The following is a 27352-nucleotide window of genomic DNA, read 5'->3' as shown; positions in this document are numbered from 1 at the left end:
TTTTTGCAGAATCTGGAATTACAGTTAACTTGGAAAAGTCTGAATTCGGTAGGTCAAAGGTGAGGTTTTTGGGACATATTATTTCTTCTGAAGGCATTCAGCCGGATCCTGAAAAGTTAGAAGCAATCAGAGCCATTCCAGTTCCATCCACAAAAAGACAAGTCCGCAGTTTTCTAGGTCTCGTAAATTTTTACCGTCGTTTTCTGAATATGCAAATTCTTGTTACACCAAAACTTTGTTCTCTCACTGGAAAAAATTCTATTTGGAACTGGGACGAACAAGCACAATTGGAATTCAATTCTTTGAAAGAAGCGTTACTTCACGCGCCAATCTTAGCTCATCCAGATCTGTCACAAGATTTCTGCCTTAGCACGGATTCTTCTAAAGTCGGTCTTGGTGCCCATTTATTTCAAGAAGCCATAGAAAATGACACTACCGTTCAGAAAACCATTGCTTTTGCTAGCCGAGTGCTAACAAAATCTGAAAAAAATTATTCCGTTACTGAATTAGAAGCTTTAGCTATCGTTTGGGCATTTAACAAATTCCGTTTCTTTCTTTCTGGTAAGCACGTAAAAGTATACAGTGATCATCGTGCATTACAATTTCTTATGTCTTCAAAATTAAATCATGACAGGTTAAAACGTTGGGCATTGTTTCTGCAAGAATTCCGCTTCACAATAGTCTACATTCCCGGCAAGGAGAACATTGTTGCGGACGCACTGTCACGCGCACCGGCTGGGCTTGAGAAAAGTACCACAGAAGGCAACCTCGAGAAAAATTTCAGTATTCTTTACATTCAGAAAGTCGCCTTTGAAAACTTCATCACCACATCTTATAGGACATTGCTCATGAACAAGATAAAGATCCGATTTGGAAAGACATCAAGAGCAAATGGCATGTAAAGACACACACACAGATTCGGCATTATTATCTGGTTAGAAACAACATACTGTTCAAACGCTGCACTGTTGATGACAAGCTATGGGTACTTTGCATTCCTGACGATTTTGTTAATAAGCTCATTTGGTACATTCATTTCAGCTACGCACATTTTGGTCCACGAAAATGTTATCATATTCTTCGAACGACTTGTTATTTTAACAATATGGAAAAGCGAATTCGAAGAGTCTTGTCTATTTGTAAACTTTGTCAAAAGGCGAAACCATCCACTGTCTCACATCGTGCTCCGTTGTTTCCTATCATTCCTTCTAAATTAAAAGAATTTGCTGCCGTTGATCTCTTGGGACCGCTTGTCAGAATAGATGTGGATTTTCGTACGTTCTAGTCGCTGTTGAACTTACTTCAAAATTTGTTTCTTTCACACCGTTACGTAAAGCCACTGGACGGTCTGTATCCAACGCCTTTGTTAAAAATTTCTTACGTGAAGTTGGACACGTTAGTAAAGTCATTTCAGATAACGGACCGCAATTCAGATCTGCTGTTTGGTCACGCATGCTTCGCAACCATAAAATCAAACCTGTTTTTATTTCATTGTACTCACCACATTGCAACCCTTCTGAACGGATTATGAAAGAAATCAATAAACTTTGCAGACTTTATTGTCACAGAAAGCATCAGCATTGGGACAGATATTTACACTTATTTCAAAACGTGCTGAATGAAATGCCTCACGACTCCACTGCTTTACCACCTACTCTTGTACTGAAGAATGAAGAACCATCGAACAGAATCAGAGAGCTTGTACCTTTCCCGAATACACGTAAACTTCGACACAAAGACATAATTGATTTGGCTCTTAAAAATATAAAATCTGCAGCAGACAAAAGGAGAAAACTACACGGTAAAGCAAATGCAAAGAAGTTGTATATTGGTCAGAAAGTTCTCATTAAAGCTCATTCATTGTCACATAAGAAGAAACACTTGAGTCACAAATTCTTTCTAGTTTACAATGGACCTTACAGAATCCGACGTATACCACATGATAATTGCGTTGAAGTTGAAACTCTGCGTACTAGGAAGAGTAAAGGTTTACACCACATTTCTCATGTAAAACCATTTATTGACAGATAATCTGCCTTTTAACTTTGTCTTTGCCATAAAACGTTTCACTTCACGTTACTAGTATGCTTTAGAAACTGTTACCATGCAACAATGTTTGAAGTTAAATATCCAGCCAAGAACCAAGAGAAATTATTTAAACAGAAATGACGAATGCATTGTTATAGTAAACAGACGTCACAGTGTTATTGTGTGTGTACATTCTTGCTTGTTTGTTGCACGATTACGTAACGACTATAAGGCTCACATACTTAGAACATTTACCAGTACTGCTAATGAGATTTTAATGCAACATTTTGGTTTACTTGAAAATACATTCCGGATTTAAAGTACTTTCTGTGAGATACCAGATGAGACTATAGTTAGTTTATGTGACAGCTACACGATTTTTATCACGACGCTACTAATGAGTGACAATTTACAATGTTGCTTTTGCGGTGTTTCTGTTTTATATCTGCACAGTTTTTCTGTATTATTCTGGAAAGTAAAACATGTTTTAGTAGTAACTTTTGTGGTATAGCTACAAGGAGACAGCCTTTTCCATAGCACAACAATACGTTACAGCACAGTACTTTCATCATCACAACAATAAGCGTAATAACTAAGATATCTCTACGCAAAGCATTTCACTTTTGTTTATCATGAGGTAAGTACATTGGCTTCTGCAGAACTTAGCTTTCGGAGGACGATAACTACGACACTTCCACACAGATTATGTTGCAACAAGACGCACATTTAGCGCTACAGTACACGTATTTGAGTGATTAATTTTGTACTTGAAACATTTATTTTTAAAGATTTTTTAATTACAAAGAAAGTTTTCCGTGATACATTTCATTCCATTGCTGTAATTTGTAACACCTGAGGGCATAATTACATTTATCCTCAGGGGGGTACACACTTACTTTGTGTACCATGTGTGTGGCAACCACAAGGAACCCTAGCTAATATGGTATTTGCTTATACAACTTTACACTTTGGTACCATATTTCTCTAACACACAATTACACAGCTATCTGATTATTTGACAGAGAAACAAACTTTTTTTTTACTACGTCAGTGACAGATGTTTACGCAATTACAGAGTTGGATAACTTCACACTTATGAAATTTTATTTTGTCTGTACTTTGTAAACTGTTCATATTTTTTCGGAACCATTGTGATACTATGAGAGATTTGAATGATATATTTGGTAAGGGAGCATGATTTTAAAGTACGTTTGAGGTAGATGACGCTATTGAAATGAGCAGAGAATTTTTTTTACGTTTTGAAATTATTGGAGGAAGTTACGACGATTTTAAGATTTGACTGAAGTGTTATGATGTTATTATTACGACGACGATGTGTACTATGCTGTTGAGGTATGTTTATGATAAACAAGCTGATGCTATATGAGGAATCTGATTATGCTATGTAGCTATTATGATGAAATATTGAAGACGTGTTGATGAATATGAATATGTATATGTGTAATAAGGTAAGGAATAAGGAGTAGGGGTTAGGGACTCTGATTTATGAAAAGGTTGTTGGAAACCAAGAATCGTACTTTAAGAGTTATGAAATGTGTGTGTATATGCATGAATGTATCACAATGCCACTGAAAATTTTTTTGGACACTGTTATATTTATAGGGTTTTGTTTCTACAGATTTGCAACGCTAATTCTTGACCTGTGATATATTTTTATATGAGACTACCACGGTAGCAGAATCTCCTGTCGTAAATATTTCCGTACGAAAGTTAAGTGACCACCTGCACGTAATGCGTCGCGGGCACCCAGCTGTGTCAGACGCCTGGAGAAAAAGCCATTATTGCGAGCCCTTTTCAGCGGCACAGGTAGCACAAAAAAAAAGGGGAGGCCATTATCCTTGGAAATATTCTTACATCTGCAAACCTGATAATGACAAGTGTCTTTCTACGAGAATTGAGAGCTACTGACTTACGAAATGCCACATAGCTATTGAATGATGTTTTTATGCTTTGGTTTGCGTAATTGCTTATTTCATTTGACATCTGTTTTCCAGCTGTGTTGCAGTATTGGTTTCATAAAATAAAATTAAATGCATTTGCTAATGTGAACACTTTCTGTCAACAGATCTATTAAATAATTATTTTATGATCCACATTTTCTAAAAAAAGGAGCACTTGGAAAGGAAAGAACAATAAGAAGGAACTAGTAACTGCATTCATAATTTTCTTTTCAAGTAATTGGTAACTTTTTGGTAGAATAACTTCTTGTGGTGCACCACTTTAATTACATAGACATTAAGATGTGATTATACATTTCCCTTATCTGCATTGTTATCTTTAGTGTACTATTTTTTCTGCTTGAGCTATGTCATGTTTTGATATAAGTTATTACATTTGCTGCTGCTAGCTTTGCCAATCTGTATTTTTTGTCATTGCTGCTTGTGTTAATTGTTTTGTGCTGCTGCATTGCCTCGTCCCTTAGTTTAGCGTCTGAGCTCAGTAGATTTAAGTTAGCTTAAGAGGGGGTAGCCTCTAAGAGAATGAGTTGCGATGAATTGGAAGAAATGCATTGAGAAAACAGGTTTAGGTAGGATTTTCTTGGAAATAAATGTTGAGGTAAGAAATGTGTGAACATATAAATACAGGAAGCAGGCTTAGATAGAATTTTTTGGGTGGAAACAAAGGATGAAATAAGAGGAAAGATATATGAATTTTTGGGTTGGACTGCAGTACCAAATGTTACACTGAAAACGAACCCTGTCCTTTCCTATTGGTGTTATCCCACTATGTGTGTGTGTACCCTTGTGTATTTGTTTTCTTCCTGTCTCTGTGTAGTTTCATAGAATTTTTTCTTCTTTTAATATTAAGCTACATTCACTATGATGAGGAATACTGTTATCCTCGAATATAATTGGCATTAATAATATGTTATTTACTTTGTAAAGATGTTAGACATTGTTCATTCTGTTTAAATGCTCATGTGTGAAGTTGATGTTTCGCAAGTTATTCTGATCTTTTATGTATTTACTAATGTCATAATTCCTGGAACACTGATGTATATGTTATATCGATTCTTTTGTAAAGCCTGTAATACAATTGTTATCAATATTGTTATGTTCTTTAATGATGTATTTTGTACCTTTGTTATTGTATTCTTCTGTTATAAAATTGTAATTGTCACCAGTTCATGATATTAGTAACTTGTAAGTTCCATTTCACTGCACACATTTCTGTTGGTCATAGTATATGGACAATATGTGAGAAGTAGGGACTGATAGTGTTTGCACGTGTGTTGGTAATTCAGCAAGGGACTGGATAACAGCATTGCTGGTTCTAAGGACATGTCAAACAAATTTTTTGTGAGTGGACAAGTGGTGGTTTATGGACTTGCTATATTCTCCGCAAGAATCTTCGATGGTGATTGTGCACCTGCACAGTCGCAACGGATGGCTGCTGGCCGTCTCTACAAGGACTCCAGTGGGTCTGCACCTCTGGTGGCCCACCAATACCATTATCTCTGCAAGGACTACAGTGGGTCTACATCTTTGATGATCCATCAATACCATTATTTCTACAAGGACTGCAGTGAGTCTGCACCTCTGGTGGCCCACCAATACCGTAATCTCTACCAGGACTACAGTGGGTCTGCTCTGTGATGACTTACCTACCAATACTCTTCAAAACTTCGAATGACTCTGCTGTGGGTTTGCTCTGTTGTGGCCCATTATCTGTCAGCATGTCAAGAGTCAGCACTGTCTTTCCATTGGAAGGACAACACTACTTCTTCAAGACTGCATGGAAATCCATTACTTCTGTGTGCATTTTCTTCTACTGCTCAGACTTTGAGAAAAACACTATATTTTACCGTAATGAATGATCAGGACTGTCTTTATGGACTGTGACAAAATTTTAGCTTTTGACCAACGTTGTATCAATAAGTGTGTGCATTTGATATCTTTGTTATTGTAATTATGAAAAATTTTTTCAAATCTGTATTGGGCACTGCCCAAACCAATTTGTAAAATTTTTTGTGGGGAGCGTGAGGGCTATGTAAGTAGGCTGTTTATGTTTTCTCTATGTAAGTGGGCTGTTTAGGTTTTTTATGGTAACGCCACCTCTGTATGAAAATCACTGGCTGTGCTGTGTGCAGTCTGTGGCTGCTTTGCATTGTTGTAATACTCGCCATTGTAGTGTTGGGCAGCGGCAGCTGGATGTGAACAGCGCGTAGCGTTGCGCAGTTGGAGGTGAGCCGCCAGCAGTGGTGGATGTGGGGAGAGAGATGGCGGAGGTTTCTAATTTGTCATGAACTGATATATATATTATGACTTGTGATGATATTAAGGTAAATACATTGTTTGCTCTCTATTAATATCTTTCATTTGCTAACTATCCCTATCAGTAGTTAGTGCCTTCAGTAGTTTGAATCTTCTATTTAGCTGGCAGTAGTGGCGCTCGCTGTACTGCAGTAGCTTGAGCAGCGAAGATTTTTGTGAGGTAAGTGATTTGTGAAAGGTATAGTTTAATGTTTGTCAGGGCCATTCTTTAGTAGGGAATTTTGAGTCAGATTGCGTTGCGCTAAAAATATTGTGTGTCAGTTTAAGCACAGTCATGTATAATTGTTCAAAGGGGACGTTTCAACTTGAACGGTTCAATTTATTGGCGATTTGGCGATTGGAGAGTTCCATTTACTTGTACGCAACAATTTTTGTTTTTTCATCTCATGAGAACTGTTTTCCGCGCGCTATTGTCTCATTCATGGTTTATGTACAGAACACGCACTGTCACTAATGATATCTGTTTCCTTTCCGCAGTAAAGCCACATCGCGCCCACTTACACCACACAGAGCCGACTGCCTCTATACTGAGTTCCACCCTCTACCACCTGAAGCCAGGTTCTGTTTACAGCATCATGATGCTCGCATCCGTGTTTGGAAGCGTGTATTCGTCATCGCCATAGTGACGTATCACCCAGCATGATGGTATAGGGTGCCATTGGTTTCGCGTCTCGGTCACCTCTTTTTCGCATTGACGGCACATTGAACAGTAAACGTTACATTTCAGATGTGTTAATATCCGTGAGTCTAAGCTTCATTAAATCCCTGCGATACCCTGCATTTCAGCAGGATAACACACGACTGCATGTTGCAGGTCCTGTATGGGCCTTTCTGGATACAGAAAATGTTCGACTGCTGCCCTGGCCAGCACATTCTCCAGATCTCTCACCAATTTAAACCGTCTGGTCAATGGTGGTCGAGCAACTGGCTCATCACAATATACCAGTCACTACTCTTGATGAACTGTGGTATCGTGTTGAAGCTGCATGGGCAGCTGTACCTGTACACGGCATCCAAGCTCTGACTCAATGCCCAGGCGTATCACGACCGTTTTTACGGCCAGAGGTGGTTTTTCTGGGTACTGATTTCTCAGGATCTATGTACCCAAATTGCGTGAAAATGTAATCAGATGTCAATTCTAGTACAATATATTTGTCCAATGAATACCCGTTTATCATCTGCATTTCTTCTTGGTGTAGCAATTTTAATGGCAAGTAGCGTATGTAACGGTTGCATAGAATTATGCCTATCATGCAGCACGAATTGGGTTATCGGAGCAGGAGGCATGCGATTGTGTCCGCTTCCAAAGCTATATAGCAGACATATGTAAAGTTATATCTCCTGTACTTGAAGAAAACCACAGGCACAGCATGTGGTTAAAAAACTGTACACTGTTACCGCGGGAGCAATGTTGAGAGAAAAGAATACAGAGGTTTTGAGGTAAAAATTCATTTATTTCTGGTCCAACTTAAAAGTAATTTTACAGTGTCATAAGCAGACACAGCAACACTTTTTTTATACATGAAACACCAGTACAATTTCAGGTCTTGAATAGCAGCAAACTTATAGATTCGACGCATCCAGGAGATCTTCTCCTTCCCCTTCACATAGGCGATGGTATCTGTGTGATCGAATAATTTAAGCGCCATCACCATATCTTTATAGGGTATGCCAGGATAATCCCAGTGAATTCCATGGTAGAAATGTGTTAACCACTTTGCACTCTTCCAGGTCTTAGCACACTTCAGGTACTTGAACGACCTCGGTGACGCAATGTTTGTTGAGAATGTCTCTATTATTCTAGCATCTTGTGTGTACACTACAAACGCAACATCTTTAAATATGAGCTGTCTATGCTCACCATCATAGAAACCCTGAGCAACTGCAATGATGTTCACACCTTGAGACGCCGTTGTGAAATGCTCTAGGTATGGTGCAGCACCTATTCATTTATACAGCTCGTTGCACAACACCAGTGAGTGGGTCGTAGTTGATCAAATGGTCATGTGGAACTAGAGCATATGCGGCAGTGTGTTCTGGGAAATTTGTGTCGAAGATACAAATTCGATTCGCACATCTATAGGTCCAGACTTAATTATCTTGTTCTGTTTTGAGCAGTCTATTACTATGATCAGTGAAAGCTCTTTGAATATACATGGACTGAGTAGACACCCTCCTCCCTCTCCTTCGGCAATTTCATAGTAAGAAGCACGAAACCCTGCATATGTCATAAGCTAGACTGTATACATTTTGATTCCACTGCAGATGTAAATTGTCATATGTGTATAATTCTGAATTGAGGTAGACTTTGGCATTAGTTAACTTGCAGTTGTCGAAAACTGTGGAATCATTTGCTATATTACCTCTTCTATCAGTCTGAAACGCAAGTATGATGAATCTAGGTGTCTCTATTTGCGAAGAGGTTTTAATGGCCCATGTTTGTCTGCTTGCATTCGGTAATACTGGGTACTCGGAAACCTCCCACAAGTGAAATATCAGTGACAGAAATGCACCGGAATTCAGGACTTTTAAAAGCTTCAAACGCTCCTCGTCGGATACACTGATGTGAGGCATTTCCCATATTATCTTGCTGATTGTGATCATATTCTCCTCTTGTGCTCCTTGAATGTATGAGTTATTGTCCGTCGCACTCCGCACCAAAATGAGCTCCTGTTTAGCGTTCATAATAATCTGTCTCATGTCCTCAAAGTACCCCATAAGCATTTTTAGAGGTATGGAGGCAGTAAATCGCTTGTACTCTGCAACTGAAATCCTCTGGATCGTCTATGAAACATCCCGCTTTTTCTGAACTATTCAAATCTGCGGGTGATGCAGAGATGTATGTTTTAAGGGTCGATGTCACGCCGACATTGCGTGTATGGTCGATCTCAGATCCACTGAGTTCATAGCGTATCTCTTGGAACAGGAATGCTAAAGCGTTATGTCTCAGCTAGGATCCCACTGCATCGCTGTCATCGGTTTTCTTGCATGACCCCTCTGGATATATGAAACTCTTGCATGGAAGCGCGACTGCATTTTGATGCTGGATGACAGTCCAAATTTCATCGTTCTTGTTAAATGTGGTTGAAGTGTAAGATTCATGAGAGAAGTAATCCTGACGTATAATTCTCTCATCATACTTTACCGGACTGGTTACATTGAGTGAGGACGTCATTGTGCGGTTTCAAGCCAACTGATTAAAGAAACTCGTAGTTCGCACGTGTTATTACTTCGCTGTTCGGTAGCAAAGTGACATGCTGTGGAATGCGTGCACATGTTTTATACCGTATGCCCACCCCACCTGAGATGTAATTGTACAATGATCTCCTCACCATGAAAGTCAACAAGTTGGTTATTCTGGTCCACAATACGCAGCTCCAAATAATCCCATATTTGAGCTGTCACTGGAAGTTATATTGGATTGGCAGGGGTCTCAACAACCTTAACCCCATTGCAACTGCGGGGAAGAATCCGCAAATAGTATGAATCAGACTATCGTTGAGATAGGAGTTCGTTGCAATGTTAAACTCGACTCCGATTGTGCTGACAGGAAGTATGTCCACAGTATGATCTGACTTGTAAAATTTACTTAGATCCTTCTTCAAAACCTGCCATTTTGTGAAACCCAGCAGGCACCCTATTGAATCATTCTGGTTAAAGTCAATCGTTGCATTTACAGTCCTTATTTCAGATTTAAGGTTATTGGTGTTTGCACATAATTCAATACGTTTTTCAGACTGTTTTAAGACTTAGTTTAAGTCGCCGATATCATATGCACCCGGTTTTATTTCCACAATATCTTTTTCACCATTAATATCCAGATGCTGTTTGTTGTTCGTCTCAGTGATATTTGGGATGCTGTAGTACGTCTCCAGTCCAATCAATGCAATACTCCATTCACCAACGCTCAAATCAATTGGCGAGAAGTAATTTGCATGCAATACAGATGATCTTTGTTTTAACATCAAAGTGTACGACGTTGCACCTGAACCTCAACTGATGTAGGAATGTTTAAAGCTCCTCCTTATATAGCATGCTTCTTTATCTTTGTGAACTTCAAGAGAAACATGATGCATAGATGTCCACAGAGGTATGTATTAAAGTCCTGATAGCGCCTATAATTGTAGAATACACGTCTTCTGTGAGGGAAGTATTGTTGTAATTCTTCTGGCTGTTGCAAGGTCACCAAATGAGTCGGAATAGTCGACGGTATCCGCATTTTTCATAACATATGATACCCAGTGGGTGCTGGGGCCACCAGCAACATCTAAATTCGGAATGCCACATTCACCAGTTTTCCACATAGTCTTCGGTAATGTATCCCGCATAAACACGCCATGGAATCTTGGTACGTTGAATTTGTTTCTAACAAGCTTAAGAAGATCAGTATTTGTGAGTGATTGATCTGGTAAGACTGCTAATGGGCTTTATTTTATTTATGAATAGCCCAAGTTCTTTCCTGTACGGTCTGAAGTATAGTCCTTTTCCGATGGTTGCGGTTTCCATCATGCGGTTATGTCTTCTTACCTCTTTTAACTATGCTTGGGAGTTTATCGCATTCTTGACTGTTCGAGCGACAGCTGCAGCACCATCAGCGTGGGAACCTACCGCCGAGAGCGCGGGGAGGGCCGGAATGAGAAATGGAAGAAATGGAAGAAACTTGAGGTGCTTTAACCGATCTTCCTGTTCTCGCATACTTCTGCCCCAGGGCGTTTTTAGCTGCATACATCGCTGTCAGGATAGAGTTCTTCAAACAGCTCTGTTTCCCGCCCTTCTTCTTCTTCTTGTTGTTTAGTGCACAACGTGCAGCATCTATAACTCGCTTGAAATTCATCACTATTAAACCCAACTTAATTTTTCCTCGCATGGTTTTATCAACTGCAAACGCCGCAATGCGTTGACCTATACCAATATCCTTTCTTCGCCGTATCGCCTTAGCCTTATCAGCTAAAATCCTATCTACAATGTGACGACCTGATAGGTCTTTATTTGCAGCTTCTGCTTCATCGAGCAGATTAACCCCCTTACCACCTTGTGCCAAGCGTTTCTGATTCTTTGTCCCAGTTCCACAGTAGTTATGCACAGGGATGTGTAATTCCACTGGCAGTTTGTCTAGAATACCACCACCTCCTCTAATGCGTCTCCTAGCACGCATGTTATGCTACTGCGGTGGTTGTGAACTATGCGCTCTCATTATATAGCAAATCGTTTGCATCAATCCAACTATTTTGTGTAGCAGGAAAACCAAGCAATTTGACTGGTGCTTTATTTCCAAGATCTCTTATGACTCTCTTCACGAGAAAATCACCCGGTTTTGAGCTTTTCTGCAACTCCTCGGCGTAGAAGCAGCCTGCAATTTCTTCACCTTTACTATCCTTCAATATATAAGTTCTAGGATTCGTTCTTTGCACCTTTGGAACTGTAAATATCTCGGTTGACCGGTTCGGTAGGTATGATTTCTCAAATGCCGGCTTGTGTTTTGAGATACGCACCAAGTCACCTACAATAAATTTCTGTCTGCGTGTGTTCAGCATTTTAATGCGATAGTACACCGTATCCATGAGTTCATTATCACGAACATCGATTGGTCTCATTTTTATTGTGGTATGTTTGGTTCGATTATACTGAGGAATTATTTCTGGGAGGATATCTGTCCATTTGTATGAGCCGCGAAGGTTAAAACTCATCCACATTTGATCTTTTATTGTTCTGTTCAGACGCTCCACGATACTTGCCTTCAGGTGAGTTAATGTTGAGTAGTGATGTATTCCATACCGCTGCATCACAGTCTTGAAATACCTGTTGTAAAACTTTCCGCCGTGATCGGTTTGGAGGTTGTCTGGGCATCGATTCGTCCCTGTCTGTAGCAAATGCTCAGAAACATCGGCGACATTTCTACCCGTTTTTGTTTTAACAGGTAAAACCCAAGCAAATTCGGAGTATGTATCAATAACCATTAAAATATATTTGAATCCATTATTTTTATGTGAATCATTTAATCATAACATGCCTACGAGGGTATGTTTTGCGTGCTGGTTTCTGCAGTTCTCGAACTACTGTCTCCATACTTATTCGATGATACCTCTCTCTCTAAGCTCAGAGGTTATTGAAACAACCTCGTCCGCAGCTCGTGGTCGTACGGTAGCGTTCTCGCTTCCTACGCCCGGGTTCCCGGGTTCGATTCCCGGCGGGGTCAGGGATTTTCTCTGCCTCGTGATGACTGGGTGTTGTGTGATGTCCTTAGCTTAGTTAGGTTTAAGTAGTTCTAAGTTCTAGGGGACTGATGACCATAGATGTTAAGTCCCATAGTGCTCAGAGCCATTTGAACCATTTGAAACAACCTCATTCGAATGAGCTGTATTGCCTGCAGCAGCTGATGCCATGTGCAGCCGTAGTCAATCTATTAGCTCGTTGGGGTCACCATAATATGAATACTGCTGGATTTGATCGTTCACTGCTTTATGCTCAATGGCAGTACCATCACCGCTGCTGCTGCTGTTGTTGTTGTAATTGTTGTTGCCGTTTTCGCCTTCAAGTATTGGTTTTATGATGGTTTCATGTTTCTTGTTTCTCAGGCTTTTCGCCATCTTACGTATATCAGTCATGTGCAGCATTTCACGGTGCATTTCCCTATCATTTACTGAATAATTTATATGTTTTTTGGTAGCTCTTAGGAAAATAAGGTTCATTAAGCCGGGTGTTTTCTCAAACCGCCTATCACCAATCTGTATTGTGTCATCAGTTACAGTTATAGGAAGTGTACGCAACATGTACGGTCTTCCCCTGCTAACGCCGAATATTCTATCTATCTGACCAGGGGCGTGACGGACAATGAATTCGTCAATGGCAACACAATCGTTATCATGTGATTTTGATTTTTCTGAGAGTTTTCGGAGAGATTCAGTAACCGGTTTGAAGGTCTGTCTTAGTGTTTGCTATCGATCCATACGCCCTAACGTGTTGACTGTCACATGCAACCGACCTGAAAACTATTTCTATAGGGCTTAATATTTTAAAATGAGTTGTGGATGCGTATGGTGAGCAGGTCTCGCTTGTCTACTCAATTATTACCGAGCCTTTGTATGGCGCCAGTTCGGTAATGGATGCAAGGTGGACGAATGCAACATACCATTTTAATTACATTGCCATTGACAGATTCAGAACGGCAAAAGGAAAAGCGCATATGCAACACAGTGCATCATATGCCAGCGAATTATAGCAGGTAGTGACAATCACACTGACTTCGAGGCCTTAGCGACGCACTTCCTCCCTTTCAGCTCATTGAACGGTTAACCCAACTTTGAAGAATGCTATGTAAATAATGTTGGCACTGGTGCCCGGTTTTCAGGAACACAGGCAGGTGCACTAGCGCCTCTATGGACAAGTGATAACCTTAGCAGCAAGGATTTTCCCAGACCCTGATAACTGCTTAGGTATCGTAAAACTAATTCTTGTTCCACCAGCGACAATCTTTAGCAGCAAGGATTTGACCAGACCCTGATAACTGATTAGGTATCGTAAAACTAATTCTTGTTCTACCAGTGACAACCTCGCGCCTGTGACCCAGAATTTCCTTCCAAGAACTGACCCACACATTGTTGGATATTTTCTACAGCTTTTATTGAGCCTGTAAGTTAACATGATCTGCTATCTTGATGCTTATCGGGAACACTACTTACCTTCGCAGATTTCTTAGCTTTAGACATTACCGTAAATACCAATACGCCCGATAAATCGTACAAACTAAAGTGAGCATTCTGTATAATTAGAAGTAAATGCTACCTCAGATTTTTCTTTAAACGCTGTATATCATAAAATAATATCTGTGCGTCTGTCTCTTGGTTATCTCTACCGACGTTTACACGTTGTTACATTTCTTAAAAAAAACTTCATTGCACCAGTCAAATTACATACCGTTGAAGAGAATACGGCTGAACATCAACAACACTGAGCTCCTGATTTCCCTACTTAAATACAAGTTTATCAACACCTTCATTTTCGTGTTTTTTTATATTTTTTAAAACTTCTATGAAACGTGTAAAACGTTAGGCTTTAGAGCGGTTTTATACGGTGCTAGACCAGCCCTTTGCGGGGAACTAATATAACAACAAAGAAAGAGGTAATATTTTGACGACATGTACACATATCTGCCGTGTACTGATATCGTAAGTAATGCTCTTGCAGTCGCGTTTTGTTTTGCATGTGTTCATTATGCCATACGTTTTATCGTCCATGGCGGCAGCAGAAGCAATAAAAAACATACAGCCTAATGGCGGCATTGCCATCATTTAAAAATGTGTTTGAGGTGGATACCAATTCCCATCGACAATTGCTAAAGTCTGCCAATTTTCTCATGCTTGGATATTAGCACATTGAATAAATGCACAATATTAGGCGAAGCCTGTTACAGAACCTCATTCGATAAATATTAAAATACCATAAGTTTAAGGTATCCTTTGCAGCAAGTAAATTAACTCTTCAGATATACAAACTTACAAACAGAAATGACGACCATGATGGCGTACATCGGTGAATCGGAAGTAAAAAATAAAAAAAATATTGGAGCAAAACGCGAGTCACAGTAATGACTGTAGCCTAAAATGGACAAAGTGTTTAATATGTAAAAATGTGGATAATAATTGTATACAAAATGTCTCGTTATATATCACGAAATAACACTGGTGTTATTTAAAAAATCCGGAAAGGAATACAGAAAATGGAAACACAGTAAACACACAACACCCACACAAAGTTCTAATAAACGAGTTATATGTAAATGACAGGGTGTACAATCTTCATACCAATTGAATAGAAACAAACAAGAGTAAGAGGTATATATATTTTTTTACATACGTGTATCCTCGAATCCACTCAAAATTGTCCACCAAGCTCCACACCAAATATCCAAATATATTGCAGTTATCTTCATTAATAGCTGTAGACAGCTCTCGCAGGTAACTCTGCAAAATTAAAATACTGTCTGTAAGTATCAGGAAAATAAATGAAGTGCCATATAGTTCCATATGTCAATCAAAACGCAGAAAATCAGTGAGGCAATTAGGCTAGCAATAGGACTCTTGAGATCAGGCCAAAACTGAATGATGCAGTTTTGTCAGATACAGACATGGTTGGAGACCGTGGCTGTTATATAAAATAAACTGTTGATGGTGTGCAGCAACCAGCCACAAATTTGTTTCAGGTTACTATATTCAAAAAGTGTCGATACCGGTTTCGAATTTTTTTATAATTAGTCATAAGACCGTTCTTTCATGCTTTCATCGAATTGGACTTCTATCCGGGGCATGACAAAGTAGTTATGTACAGTAGAACGAAACATGAAAGGACAAATAAGAGATGCAACAGAAGGAAGATCAATGACCAACAGTGTTAACTCACAATTTTTTATCTATATATAGGACTAACAACCACATCGAGATCATTGAGCAGACTGTACGAGGTTAACAAAAAATTGTATCCGTAAGAAAAATTGCTGCCATAAGGGAGAAAGTGATCGAAAGACGAGGGGCAATTGAAAATAAACACAGACTTACTAATGAAAGGAAGAAATACAAAAAATGAGAAGAAGATGTATAATCAATAGCCGTATGTAAGAAGGGAAACACCGTGGTATATAACAGGACACCTAGTGTACGACATTCAGAGTTTAACTGCGAATTATGAAGGCATTTGTGAAGCACACAGCCGTACTTGAACGATTAGTCAAACGAGGAAAAAAAGATTTCCGTAAGATTATCGTCTTCATACTTGCAGTGACATAGACACAAACAGAAACGATAACTGTAGCCGAATCGATTAGCAATTCCTACGTCCCTATTGCTTCATAGAATAATTTGCTGACAACCATATAGAAGAACGAGGTTGTGTCACCAGGAGATTTTTGCAACAGAAAGAAAAGCATTCCTGCAAATAATCTGACTCTGAATTAAGTAATTAAGAATTAAAAAATGGGAATACTTTTCCAACAGATGTAGCAGCAGAGGCAAGCTGTTGCCACTTTAAACATACACAATATGTTAGAGCCTTGCGGTAGCGTTCTCGCTTTCCGCGTACGGGGTGCCGGGTTTGATTCCCGGCAGGGTCAGGGATTTTTCCTGCCTCGAGATAGCTGGGAGTTGTGTCGTCATCATCATCAACATTCATCCTCATTACAGTCGGAGGAAGGCAATGGCAAACCACCTCCGCTAGGACCTTGCCTAGTACAGCGGTGCCGGTCTCCCGCATCGTCCCCTACGCTCCTCGGGGTATGGGACCTCATCATCAATATGTTAGAAATCTTCATGACGTACCAGAATAAGTGACGAAGGTGCAACATTTACGAAAAGTATTACTAAACTCGGAAATTAGTACTATATTCCTATTTTTTTTAAAGCGAATGTACGAACCTGCTTTTCATTACCATAGCTGTTCGCGTGCGCACTGAAGAGGCACGCGTGTATATGAGAAACGATATTCGTGCCAAGGTTCTCCAGTGTCACTGTTCTTTTAACTGAGAATAATGAAGTTCCAGAAAATCTGTTAGAATAAATACATAGGGTACTTAAAGATGAAATTAGCCTAAAAACAAATAAAGATAATAATGAAAGAAAAAGACCAGAAGAACGGAAGTACCTAAATACCATAAGAGTGGAAAATGAAGTACGGGTAGGCGAGGATCTCTTTAATTACCCAACACGAGGAAACAATGAATACGTAAAACGATAATTGAAGAAGGTTATTTTCCCGAAAGGAAACTGACTGATGCAACCACTGATGTGATTAATTTATGTCGAGAAGAGCATTATATGAAGGTATTAAATGGCCACTAGCCAATCAGAGAAGAAGAGGCTACAAATGTTTTAAATTTTATTATGTACAATGGTGTTACAAATGAAATGGGTCCAAAAAGTATGAAATGAAAATATACATGCTACACTAGGCAAAGTGTGAATACTAACGAAAAGAATGCTTCAGTAGGTGCTATACTTTCCAATTCATCAATAATTAGTCTGTCTGGCAACAAGGAAACTGTGGGCGGTAAGACTTGCCGAGGTGACTGAAATACGGCACACGAGTTAGTGTTTACTTCGAGGTAAGTGACAGTAGCATTCACTGATGTCTTGAAGGAGGGAAATAACATTCCATAAATCATTTCATATAAACCGTAAATAAACACAGTTATTCGTACCGGAAAAATTTAAACATATTTTTAGTGCTGAGCACTGGAAGTTCGTGTAGCTCTGAACGTCTACAGCGTTTCTAGATTTAGATAATATGGTCATGTTGTCTTACTACATCGCTAATGTCTTTCCTCAGATGGCTTTACAGGCACGAATACTAAATGACTGGCGTTAAACAAAGTTCCTCTCCCTAAGACGGAAAGGTCCACGAACATTTGATATCGCACCCACGTACTCAAACACGCAAAGATTCCAGGTTGTAGATATGCTACTTACTCTATAATAATTTATTCTGTCGATATCATTCAATGTTCCTCTGTCGGAGAAGCCGTTTTCTGTCACGATCACAGGTGGATTCCCATATTCATCTTTTATCCATCGCAAGATTTTGCGAAATCCCCAGGGCACAACCTGGAACAATGTTAGAGAGGTAGAGATATAAAAAGAAGTACAGGTGCAATGCACACGAAACAGTGATGTTCTCTTACCTTTAAGTAAGCTGAGGCAGCGATAGGCCAGGCTGGGTCGATGTGCAAGCTGACCCCGGAGTCAGGTATGTTGACACCGCCAGGGCCCGGCGTGCAGAGGCGCGTCGTGTAGTGGTTAACGCCCAGGAAGTCTGCCGTGCCTGCACCAACGGCAAAAGAGTCAGCGAGGAGAACATGGCCAGGCTTAGCAGGCTCATGCTGATACCATACTTTACACGCATGTCTTATTTTCATTTACAGCTGATAATTACAATAACAGGATCCGTTAATATTTTTCCGTACATTGTACTTCTACGAAATCTCATGGAAAAAACAATCCCCTAAAGGCAGAAAGACTCACTTGGCCTTACCGGAGGTTCAGATGGCCTGTGATACCGTTTTAAAACATAAATTTTGGATAAGGATATTAGTTGCGGAAATGTGAAACACGTGAGGTACAGCTGTGCAGCAATGTCATACAGGCTGTACTACTGTGTTAAAGCTGTAGTCTTAGTCTCCGAGCTATGACAAGCTTCTATAAATTTTCAGTAAGGATTTTCTATGGTGTTCATGCAATATTTACCTATTTGTAACAAACTCTCAACAGCTGGAGGAAAGGTCTCGTGTGGTGGTAAAATTATAGCTTCGTAGTAACGGTCTCATCGTCAATGTTCACTTTATTATAGCCATAGATAAAAATGATGTTAGTTATGTGCTACAAAAATGAAGGAAGAATACTAAGAATGAGGACTCTCATTTAAAAATAGTAAGTTTAGCAATATAAGAAAATAATAGAGCTAGGTATTTAACCATCAAAAATCGAAACGTGCGGGATGTTAACTATCATCACGTACCAAAAGCACGTTTAACTCTGCTATTTTATGACTGAAAGTATTGCTACATCTAGCATAGAAATCTGGCAGCTAAATTAGAGACAAAAAGCCTATCGGTCATCCAAACAGGAGAGAAAATGTCTAATTTCTAAGATCTACCTAATTAAAAGCTAAAAGCAAGGTGCCGCCGAGTGTATGGTAGGATGTGCCTGTGAAGCAATAAACTCCGGAGAGTACCTAACTTAGTAGGGAGAAATGAAAGACGAAAAGTGAGAAGCACCGACAGTCGAAAATGACACTTGCAACATGACGATGTCAGAAAATATAATCTAATAATTACTGTCGGGTTTAGACAACAATTGCTTGTTACGACATGAATTACAGTTTTAATTCCTACACGGCGAGCCGATTCTTTTTCACAGTTATCGCTTTTTAAGTTTCTTTACTTATCTCTCTCTCTCTCTCTCTCTCTCTCTCATCCACTCTGATTTTGTGAGTTTGGGATGCTTCTGGCTAATGGCTCTGAGCACTATGGGACTCAACTGCTGAGGTCATTAGTCCCCTAGAACTTAGAACTAGTTAAACCTAACTAACCTAAGGACATCACAAACATCCATGCCCGAGGCAGGATTCGAACCTGCGACCGTAGCGGTCTTGCGGTTCCAGACTGCAACGCCTTTAACCGCACGGCCACTTCGACCGGCTGGGATGCTTCTGGATTTCATTCTTGGCTTCTAATTTCTCCCTTAGTAGTCTGCTACTTTTCTTTTATGGTAAACTTCTTTTTCTTAACATTGTTTAGTTTCAGTGTATTGTGAATTACTACTATATTATGAGGCGAGATAACGATGGGTGTGTATGTAGTTCAGTATTTTGTCCTTGAATTTTTGTTCACTTATGATGTAGTCCAACAGATATATTCCTGCGAATTTTCCACGTATTATCTCCTTCATATCTTGTGATTGCGAAATGACATATTTTCCGTGAACTGGCTTCCTTCTTCTTTCACACATTCATCAGTTCCTCTGTCTCCATGTGTGGTTGGTGTTTGTTTCGAGTCAGTCTTCGGAATTATAATTCAGTCAATTCGATGTTCACAGTAGATTATCCATCCACTTACGTATATTCATTTAACAACGGCGTCGACAAATGTTGTACAATCATGTGATTACTTACAGAACTTTTGAGAATAGGACTATGCTCACGAAAATATTTTAGAAGGCTGCATGTCCTGCAGACACACATCCACAGCTTTTAATTCAGCTTTTTCCCATTGCTTGTTGCCTCCTCATGTTGTCAACAATCGCCTTGATATTCAGTTTTCCATTCCACGGGCACAAGGGCGCCTGTAGGTATGAATACCAAAACTACATACGAAACACTGTTATTCTCAAATATCGTTTATTATGAACAGTTCTCTGCAGGTGAACCGTGGTAGTGACGTTTGCAAATTGAACAGCACAAAGAAAAATAACTCACAATGCAATTTATAATTAAAGTTACATTCGGCTTAGAAAGGAATGGCTTACGCAGTTATGAAACTTTATAATAACCTGTCAAATTAAATAAAACGTTTAACAGTCAAGCTCTTTCTAAAACCAATTATACTTGTTGTTATTAAAAATATTGCTATTTTACAGAAAATATCTATTGAGCGTGTGTGTGTGTGTGTGTGTGTGTGTGTGTGTGTGTGTGTGTGTGTGTGTGTTTATGTTAGAGAGAGAGAGAGGGAGAGAGAGAAAGAGAGGGAGAGAGAGAGAGAACATGGTTTGATAGTGTTATAGCTTTTCATTAATAGCTTATCTGTAAATGGACAGCTTGCAGTAACGAATAAATTTTAATCACATTTGTAGCTGTTGTAAAAATAATGACACGTTCCACATCATAACTGTTGTTGTGGACTTGAGCAGTGGATCAGGTAACTAACTGCAATATCCATTGCGAACGTGCCGAATATACGTATCGAGCCCCCAATGTAACTGTAGCTACTGTACATGCTATAAGCTCACGTGGAACAATACAGAATTCCATTGGCTATGCTACGACGGAGAAGCATTTACGTATACCGACAAGGACACAATTACATCGCTTTCCACTGTCTGCTCATCAGCTTCACTCCTGTTCACAATTCCGCCAATGAGCTCTCAAACCGTCAGCTACGCAATGTATACACTGTTGACCCGTCACACTACGGAGTTGTGAATAATCACAAAGATTCTACCTCAAGATAAGAGTTTTATCTGCGACTGTTGCTTGAACACACTGTTAACGTTGACCTTTATCAAAGGAAACAAACTAATTCATTTATTTTCGGCTTCAGATTCTTAATGTTTTTTGTTTTTTACCTCGTTGATGATTTGTACCCGTGTTTGTAATACTTCGTTTCGTTTTTGTTTCACCGCAGAGAGAAATAAGGACAACTCATTTATACAAAACTTGTTGAGTCTGTAGTTACGACTTCGACATCTTTTACTTACAACACACTACAAATGTAATCAGAGCAGGAACTCATTTTTATAGATAATCCACAGAAAAAGTTAATATCACGGGAAACCCGTCCGAGTAGCCGCGCGCTCGCGCTAGCACGTCGCTTCCGGGATTCGAGGAGGGGCGCCGACACCAGATCGATTTTTCCCAGCGGATTAAAGACATGGGCCAGTATGCCGGCCAGGCTGAAACGGTTTTTAGACGGTTTCCCACGTCCAACTCGGTGAATGCCGGTCTGCTACCCGTGTCCCGTCTCACCGTCTCAGTTACACGATTCCCCAACATTTCGAGAACCTTCTCACACTTTTACATGGAATAAAACCAGACGCCCCCGCCAATGAACCATGGACCTTGCCCTTGGTGGGGAGGCTTGCGTACCTCAGCGATACAGATAGTCGTACCGTTGGTGCAACCACGATGGAGGGGTATCTGCTGAGAGACCAGACAAAGGTGTGGTTCCTGAATAGGAGCAGCAGCCTTTTCAATACTTGCAAGGGCAACAGTCTGGACGATTGACTGATCTGGCCTTGTAACATTAACGATAACGGCCTTGCTGGACTGGTACTGCGAACGGCTGAAAGCAAGGGGAAACTACTGACATAATTTTTCCCGAGGGCGTGCACCTTACTGTATACTTAAATGATGATGGCGTCCTCTTGGGTAAAATATTCCAGAGGTAAAATAGTCCCCCGTTCGGATCTCCGAGCGGGGACTGTTTAGGAGGACGTCGTTATCAGGAGAAACAAAACTGGCGGTCTGCGGATCGGAGCACAGATACCTTAATAGGGCAGGTAGGTTAGAAACTTTAAAAAGAGAAATGGATACATTAAAATGAGATATAGTGGGAATTAGTGAAGTTTGGTGGCAGGAGGATCAAGACTTCTGGTCAGGTCAATACAGTGTTATAAATACAAAATAAAATAGGGGTAATGCATGAGTACGTTTAATAATGAAGAAAAAAATAGGGGCGCGTGTACACTACGAACAGCATAGTGAACGCATTATTGTGGCCAAGACAGATGCGAAGCCCACGCCTACCACAATAGTACAAGTATATATGCCAACTAGCTCCACAGATGGTTCAAAATGGTTCAAATGGCTCTGAGCACTATGGGACTTAACATCTGTGGTCATCAGTCCCCTAGAACTTAGAACTACTTAAACCTAACTATCCTAAGGACATCACACACATCCACGCCCGAGGTAGGATTCGAACCTGCGATCGTAGCTGTCACGCGGTTCCAGACTGAAGCGCCTAGAGCCGGACGGTCACACTGGCCGGCGCTCCACAGATGACAAAGAGATTGAAGAAATGTATGATGAGATAAAAGAAATTATCCAGATATGGGGGACTGGAATTCGATAGTAGGAAACGGAAGAGAAGGAAAAGTTGTGGGTGAATATTGAATGGGAGTAAAGAATGAAAGAGGAAGCCTCCTCGTAGAATTTTGCATAGAGAATAACTTACTCAGAGCGAACACTAAGCTCAAGAATCATGAAAGAAGATTGTGTACCTGGAAGAGGCCTGGAGACACTTGAAGGTTTCAGATAGATTATATAATGGTAAGATAGAGATTTAGGGACCAGTTTCTAAATTGTAAGACATTTCCACTGGCAGATGTGGGCTCTGACCACACTCTATTGGTTATGAACCGTAGATTAAAACCGAAGAAACTGCAAAAAAGAGGGAATTTAAGGAGATAAAACCTGGATAAACTGAAAGAACCAGAGCTTGTAGAGAGTTTCAGGGAGAGCATTAGGGAACGATTGACAAGAACGGGGGAAAGAAATACATTAGAAGATGAATGGGTAGCTTTGAGAGATGAAATAGTGAAGGCAGCAGAAGTTCAAGTAGGTAAAAATACGAGGCCCAGTAGAAATCCTCGGGTAACACAAGAGATATTGAATTTAATTGATAGAAGGAGAAAATTTAAAAATGAAGTAAATGAAGCAGGCAAAAAGAAATACAAACGTCTTGAAATGGCTAAGCAGGGTTGGCTTGAGGATAAATATAAGGACGTAGAGGAATATATCACGAGGGGTAAGATAGATACTGCCTACAGGAAAATTAAAGAGACCTTTGGAGAAAAGAGAACCACTTGTATGAATATTAAGAGCTCAGATGGGAAATCAGTACCAAGCAAAGAAGGGAAAGCAGAAAGGTGGAAGGAGTGTACAGAGGGTCTATACAAGGGCGATGTACTTGAGGTCAATATTATGGAGATGGAAGAGGACGTAGATGAAGATGAAATGGAAGATAAGATACAGCGTGAAGAGTTTGACAGAGCACTGAAAGACCTAAATCGGTAAAAGGCCCCAGGAGTAGAAAACATTCCATTAGAACTACTGATAGCCTTGGGAGAGCCAGCCCTGACAAAACTCTACCATCTGATGAGCAAGATATATGAGACAGGCGAAATACCCTCAGACTTCAAGAAGGATATAATAATTCCAATCCCAAAGAAAGCAGGTGCTGACAGGTGTGAAAATTACCGAACTATCAGTTTAATAAGTCACGGCTGCAAAATACTAACACGAATTCTTTACAGACGAATGGAAACACTGGTAGAAGCCGACCATGGGGACGATTAGTTTGGATTCCGTAGAAATGTTCAAACACGTGAGGAAACACTGACCCAAAAACTTATATTAGAATACAGATTAAGGAAATTGAAACCTACGTTTCTGACATTTGCAGGTTTAGAGAAAGCTTTTGACAATATTGACTCTCTTTCAAATTCTGAATGTGTCAGGGGTAAAATACAGGGAGCGAAAGGCTATTTACCATTTGTACAGAAACCAGATGGCAGTTATAAGAGTCGAGGGGCGTGAAAGGGAAGCAGTGGTTGTGAAGGGAGTGAGACAGGGTTCTAGCCTATCCCCGAAGTTTTTCAATCTATATATTGAGCAAGCAGTAAAGGAAACAAAAGAAAAATTCGGAGTAGGAATTAAAATCCATGGAGAAGAAATAAAAACTTTGAGGTTCGCCGATGGCATTGTAATTCTGTCAGATATAGCAAAAGACCTGGAAGAGCAGTTGAATAGAATGGACAGTGTCTTGAAAGGAGGATGTAAGATGGACATCGACAAATGCAAAACGAGGGTAATGGAATGAAGTCGAATTAAATCAGGTGATGCTGAGGGAATTAGGTTAGGAAATACGACACTTGAAGTAGTAGATGAGTTTTGATATTTGGGGAGCAAAATAACTGAAGATGGTCGAAGTAGAGAGGATATAAAGTGTAGACTGGCTATGGCAAGGAGAGCATTTCGGACAAGATAAGGTTGTTAACATCGAGTATAGATTTAAGTGTCAGGAAGTCTTTTCTGAAAGTATTTGTATGGAGTGTAGCCATGTACGGAAGTGAAACATGGACGATAAACAGTTTAGACAAGAAGAGAATAGAAGCTTTCGAAATGTGGTGCTACAGAAGAATGCTGAAGATTAGATGGGTAGATCACGTAACTAATGAGGAGGTATTGAATAGAACTGGGGAGAAGAGGAATTTGTTGCACAACTTGACTAGAAGAAGGGATCGGTTGGTAGGATATGTTCTGAGGCATCAAGGGATCACCAATTCAGTATTAGAGGTGAGCATGGAGAGTAAAAATCGTAGAGGGAGACCAAGAGATGAATACACTAAGCAGATTCAGAAGAATGTCGGTTGCAGTAGGTACTTGGAGATGAAGAAGCTTGCACGGGATAGAGTAGCATGGAAAGCTGCATCGAACCAGTCTCTGGACTGAAGACCACATCAAGAACAACACTAGGCGCAGGCGGGTGGGGGTACACAGATTTCGTCCTGGGAGAAAGGGATAGCGAAAAGAAGGGCAATAGGCTACGCTACACCACTAACATTGACTGAATCATATTAACATGCCGACCCTGTGAAGATACATATATGAAGGTGAAGAAAATAAACGTTAATATTACGGAAACGATACTTTGATATTTCAAGGATGCTACATGGTGCATATGGAGATTAGATTTATGAATATGAATTTCACCGATATCAAACCATTTAAGAAAGAATGATATATAAATTTTTATTTCTACAGGATGTTCGGAAATTCCAGTTACAAACTTCTGGGACTTTTATAGGGAAGTGAATACATAATATATTTTGAATAGCAACCCATGTCCGCAAACGCATCGTTTCCGTTCTACGACGGTTTCATTTCAGATGTTTAACTCATCCACTCCTGCTTAGGGAAATGAGTTAGGCGTTAGGCAGTACAATTATTAGGTAACAATTCGAGAGGAAACATAACGAAGCATCCATTTATCACTTCAGAGCATTTGTTTGTATTAACACTTAAACATTACGTGTTTACATCATTCCAAAACAAAAAAGACCCCAGCATACTGTGCGTATAGAACAGTACTGATGGATTACAACAACGGATTGATGTGGCGATCACCACAATTGTTACAGACATTGTACCTCCGAAGCATTTTCTGGTGCACACTCTCCATTCCACCTGGTATCCCTTTAATTCCTAGCGCAGCGGACAGAACTCGTGCCAGCAGATCTTCCCGTCTCTACAGGAGTCTCGTAGCAAGGCAAACGTTGAGTGACAGCTGGTGAGCGTCTGACGTAGTACTCGTCTATTCTATAGCATACCAGGACAAGGAACTCAGAGACTTTTCTCTTTCCCTCAGAAGACGTGGGCGAGCTACACATCTGAAATGAAACTATCGTAGAACGGAAACAGTACGTTTTCGGACATGGGTTCCTATTCAAAATATTATGTTCCCATTCCCCTCTACAAGTCCAAGAATTTTGTAACGGGAATTTGCCAACACTCTGTATAGTTACAATGTGCAAGAGATGCATTTACAAAGTACAGTTTGGCTGGCTTTAAACACAGAGTCCTCTTTCTTTTGACGTGCCACGATACCTTTCATTCTCCTAACGAATCCATCCCTTGACGTTTATTTAAGTGATGGAGGATATTAAGATTTTGTTTTGTGTCTGAGAATGGATAGCCTGTACTTGATGTGTGTCTGGATATAGAAAATTTTGTATCCCTGCTGTGGATGTACTCAGTACTGTGTTCAGTATATCTGGTTGGAATGTTAATATTACAATTAAGAAGTGAATGGTACCATAAAACGTTCATTGCCTGTGAGATATAACGTTATTTAAAAATGTCGTTCATGTAACTCAGAAATTCGATAAAAGATCCGAAGTTCTGAAATACGGTATTAGGTGTCAGTTGATGCTTTCAGTACGAACGACGCGTGTGCTGGAAAAGAATGCGAGTTTACCTTGAATCTACCGCAGCTTTCGATGAACAGAGACTTTTAACCACTAAAAAACATCCAATATCCTAGATCGCATAAAATATTTCTTTATTTGGCAACCGATATCGAGAGACTTTGCTGTCATCTTCTGTTCTTAAAAATCGCTACTGCGCGCGAAGTCTTGTTTCCAGTTCTGCTCTCAAGCAACTGTAAAACTTGTGAAAGGGTAGATTCGGAAGTCGCCTACGCGCGTATGGTTAGAGAAATAAAATTCATATTTTGTTTTATGGAAATTTCTCAACGCGGTGAAAGTAAACGGAGTGTGTGTAAAAGAACATGGGATAAAACTGCTGCAGCTGGGAAACGTGTCCATCGGCATAACTGCCTAATAATTCAAATAATCATATTTCATATTTGATCGTTTTCGAGGTTTTTCCGTTCCGTTAATTTATTTCTACTTTAATGTGTCAGGTAATGAAGAACAGAAATAAATTAACTGCTAAGAATGCGGATACTATCTACAGAAATGAGCGCTTTCCAGGAAAGATTTAATCAATGAAATTGCGTTATCTATGTGGGAACCAGTATGCTACTGGAAATATAAATACCCCAAAGGTATACGTATAAACAGCCATTGATTACCACATCAGTCATTGGAGCTCATTGGTCATAAGAGGGCAGTTTATCTACAACTTATCCTTTCTGGGCTTAGTTTTAAAATGGCGACCAAGAAAATAAATATGATGGTTTGCCACGAAAGAGTCACTGAGAACTTAGACAGTACTTGACAAGACGCACTTTAACGTTCTGGGCTACA

General features: G+C 39.9%; 1 protein-coding gene across 1 annotated transcript in view; it reads right to left on the bottom strand.

The window, feature by feature from the left end:
- The window catches only part of LOC126471601 (myrosinase 1-like), a 269377-nt gene that overhangs the window by 72482 nt on the left and 169543 nt on the right, over nucleotides 1-27352 (bottom strand). Inside the window, exons 8-10 of the mRNA XM_050099838.1 lie at nucleotides 17989-18128; nucleotides 17777-17911; nucleotides 15177-15283 (exon numbers count right to left, since the gene is read on the bottom strand). Coding sequence (XP_049955795.1) covers nucleotides 15177-15283; nucleotides 17777-17911; nucleotides 17989-18128 — 382 coding nt within the window. The remainder of the gene's footprint in view (nucleotides 1-15176; nucleotides 15284-17776; nucleotides 17912-17988; nucleotides 18129-27352) is intronic.

The sequence above is a fragment of the Schistocerca serialis genome, chromosome 3 (genome assembly GCF_023864345.2).
Source record: "Schistocerca serialis cubense isolate TAMUIC-IGC-003099 chromosome 3, iqSchSeri2.2, whole genome shotgun sequence".
Taxonomy (NCBI): domain Eukaryota; kingdom Metazoa; phylum Arthropoda; class Insecta; order Orthoptera; family Acrididae; genus Schistocerca; species Schistocerca serialis.
Note: the sequence above shows the minus strand (reverse complement) of the source record. Positions and strands in the feature narration are given on the sequence as shown.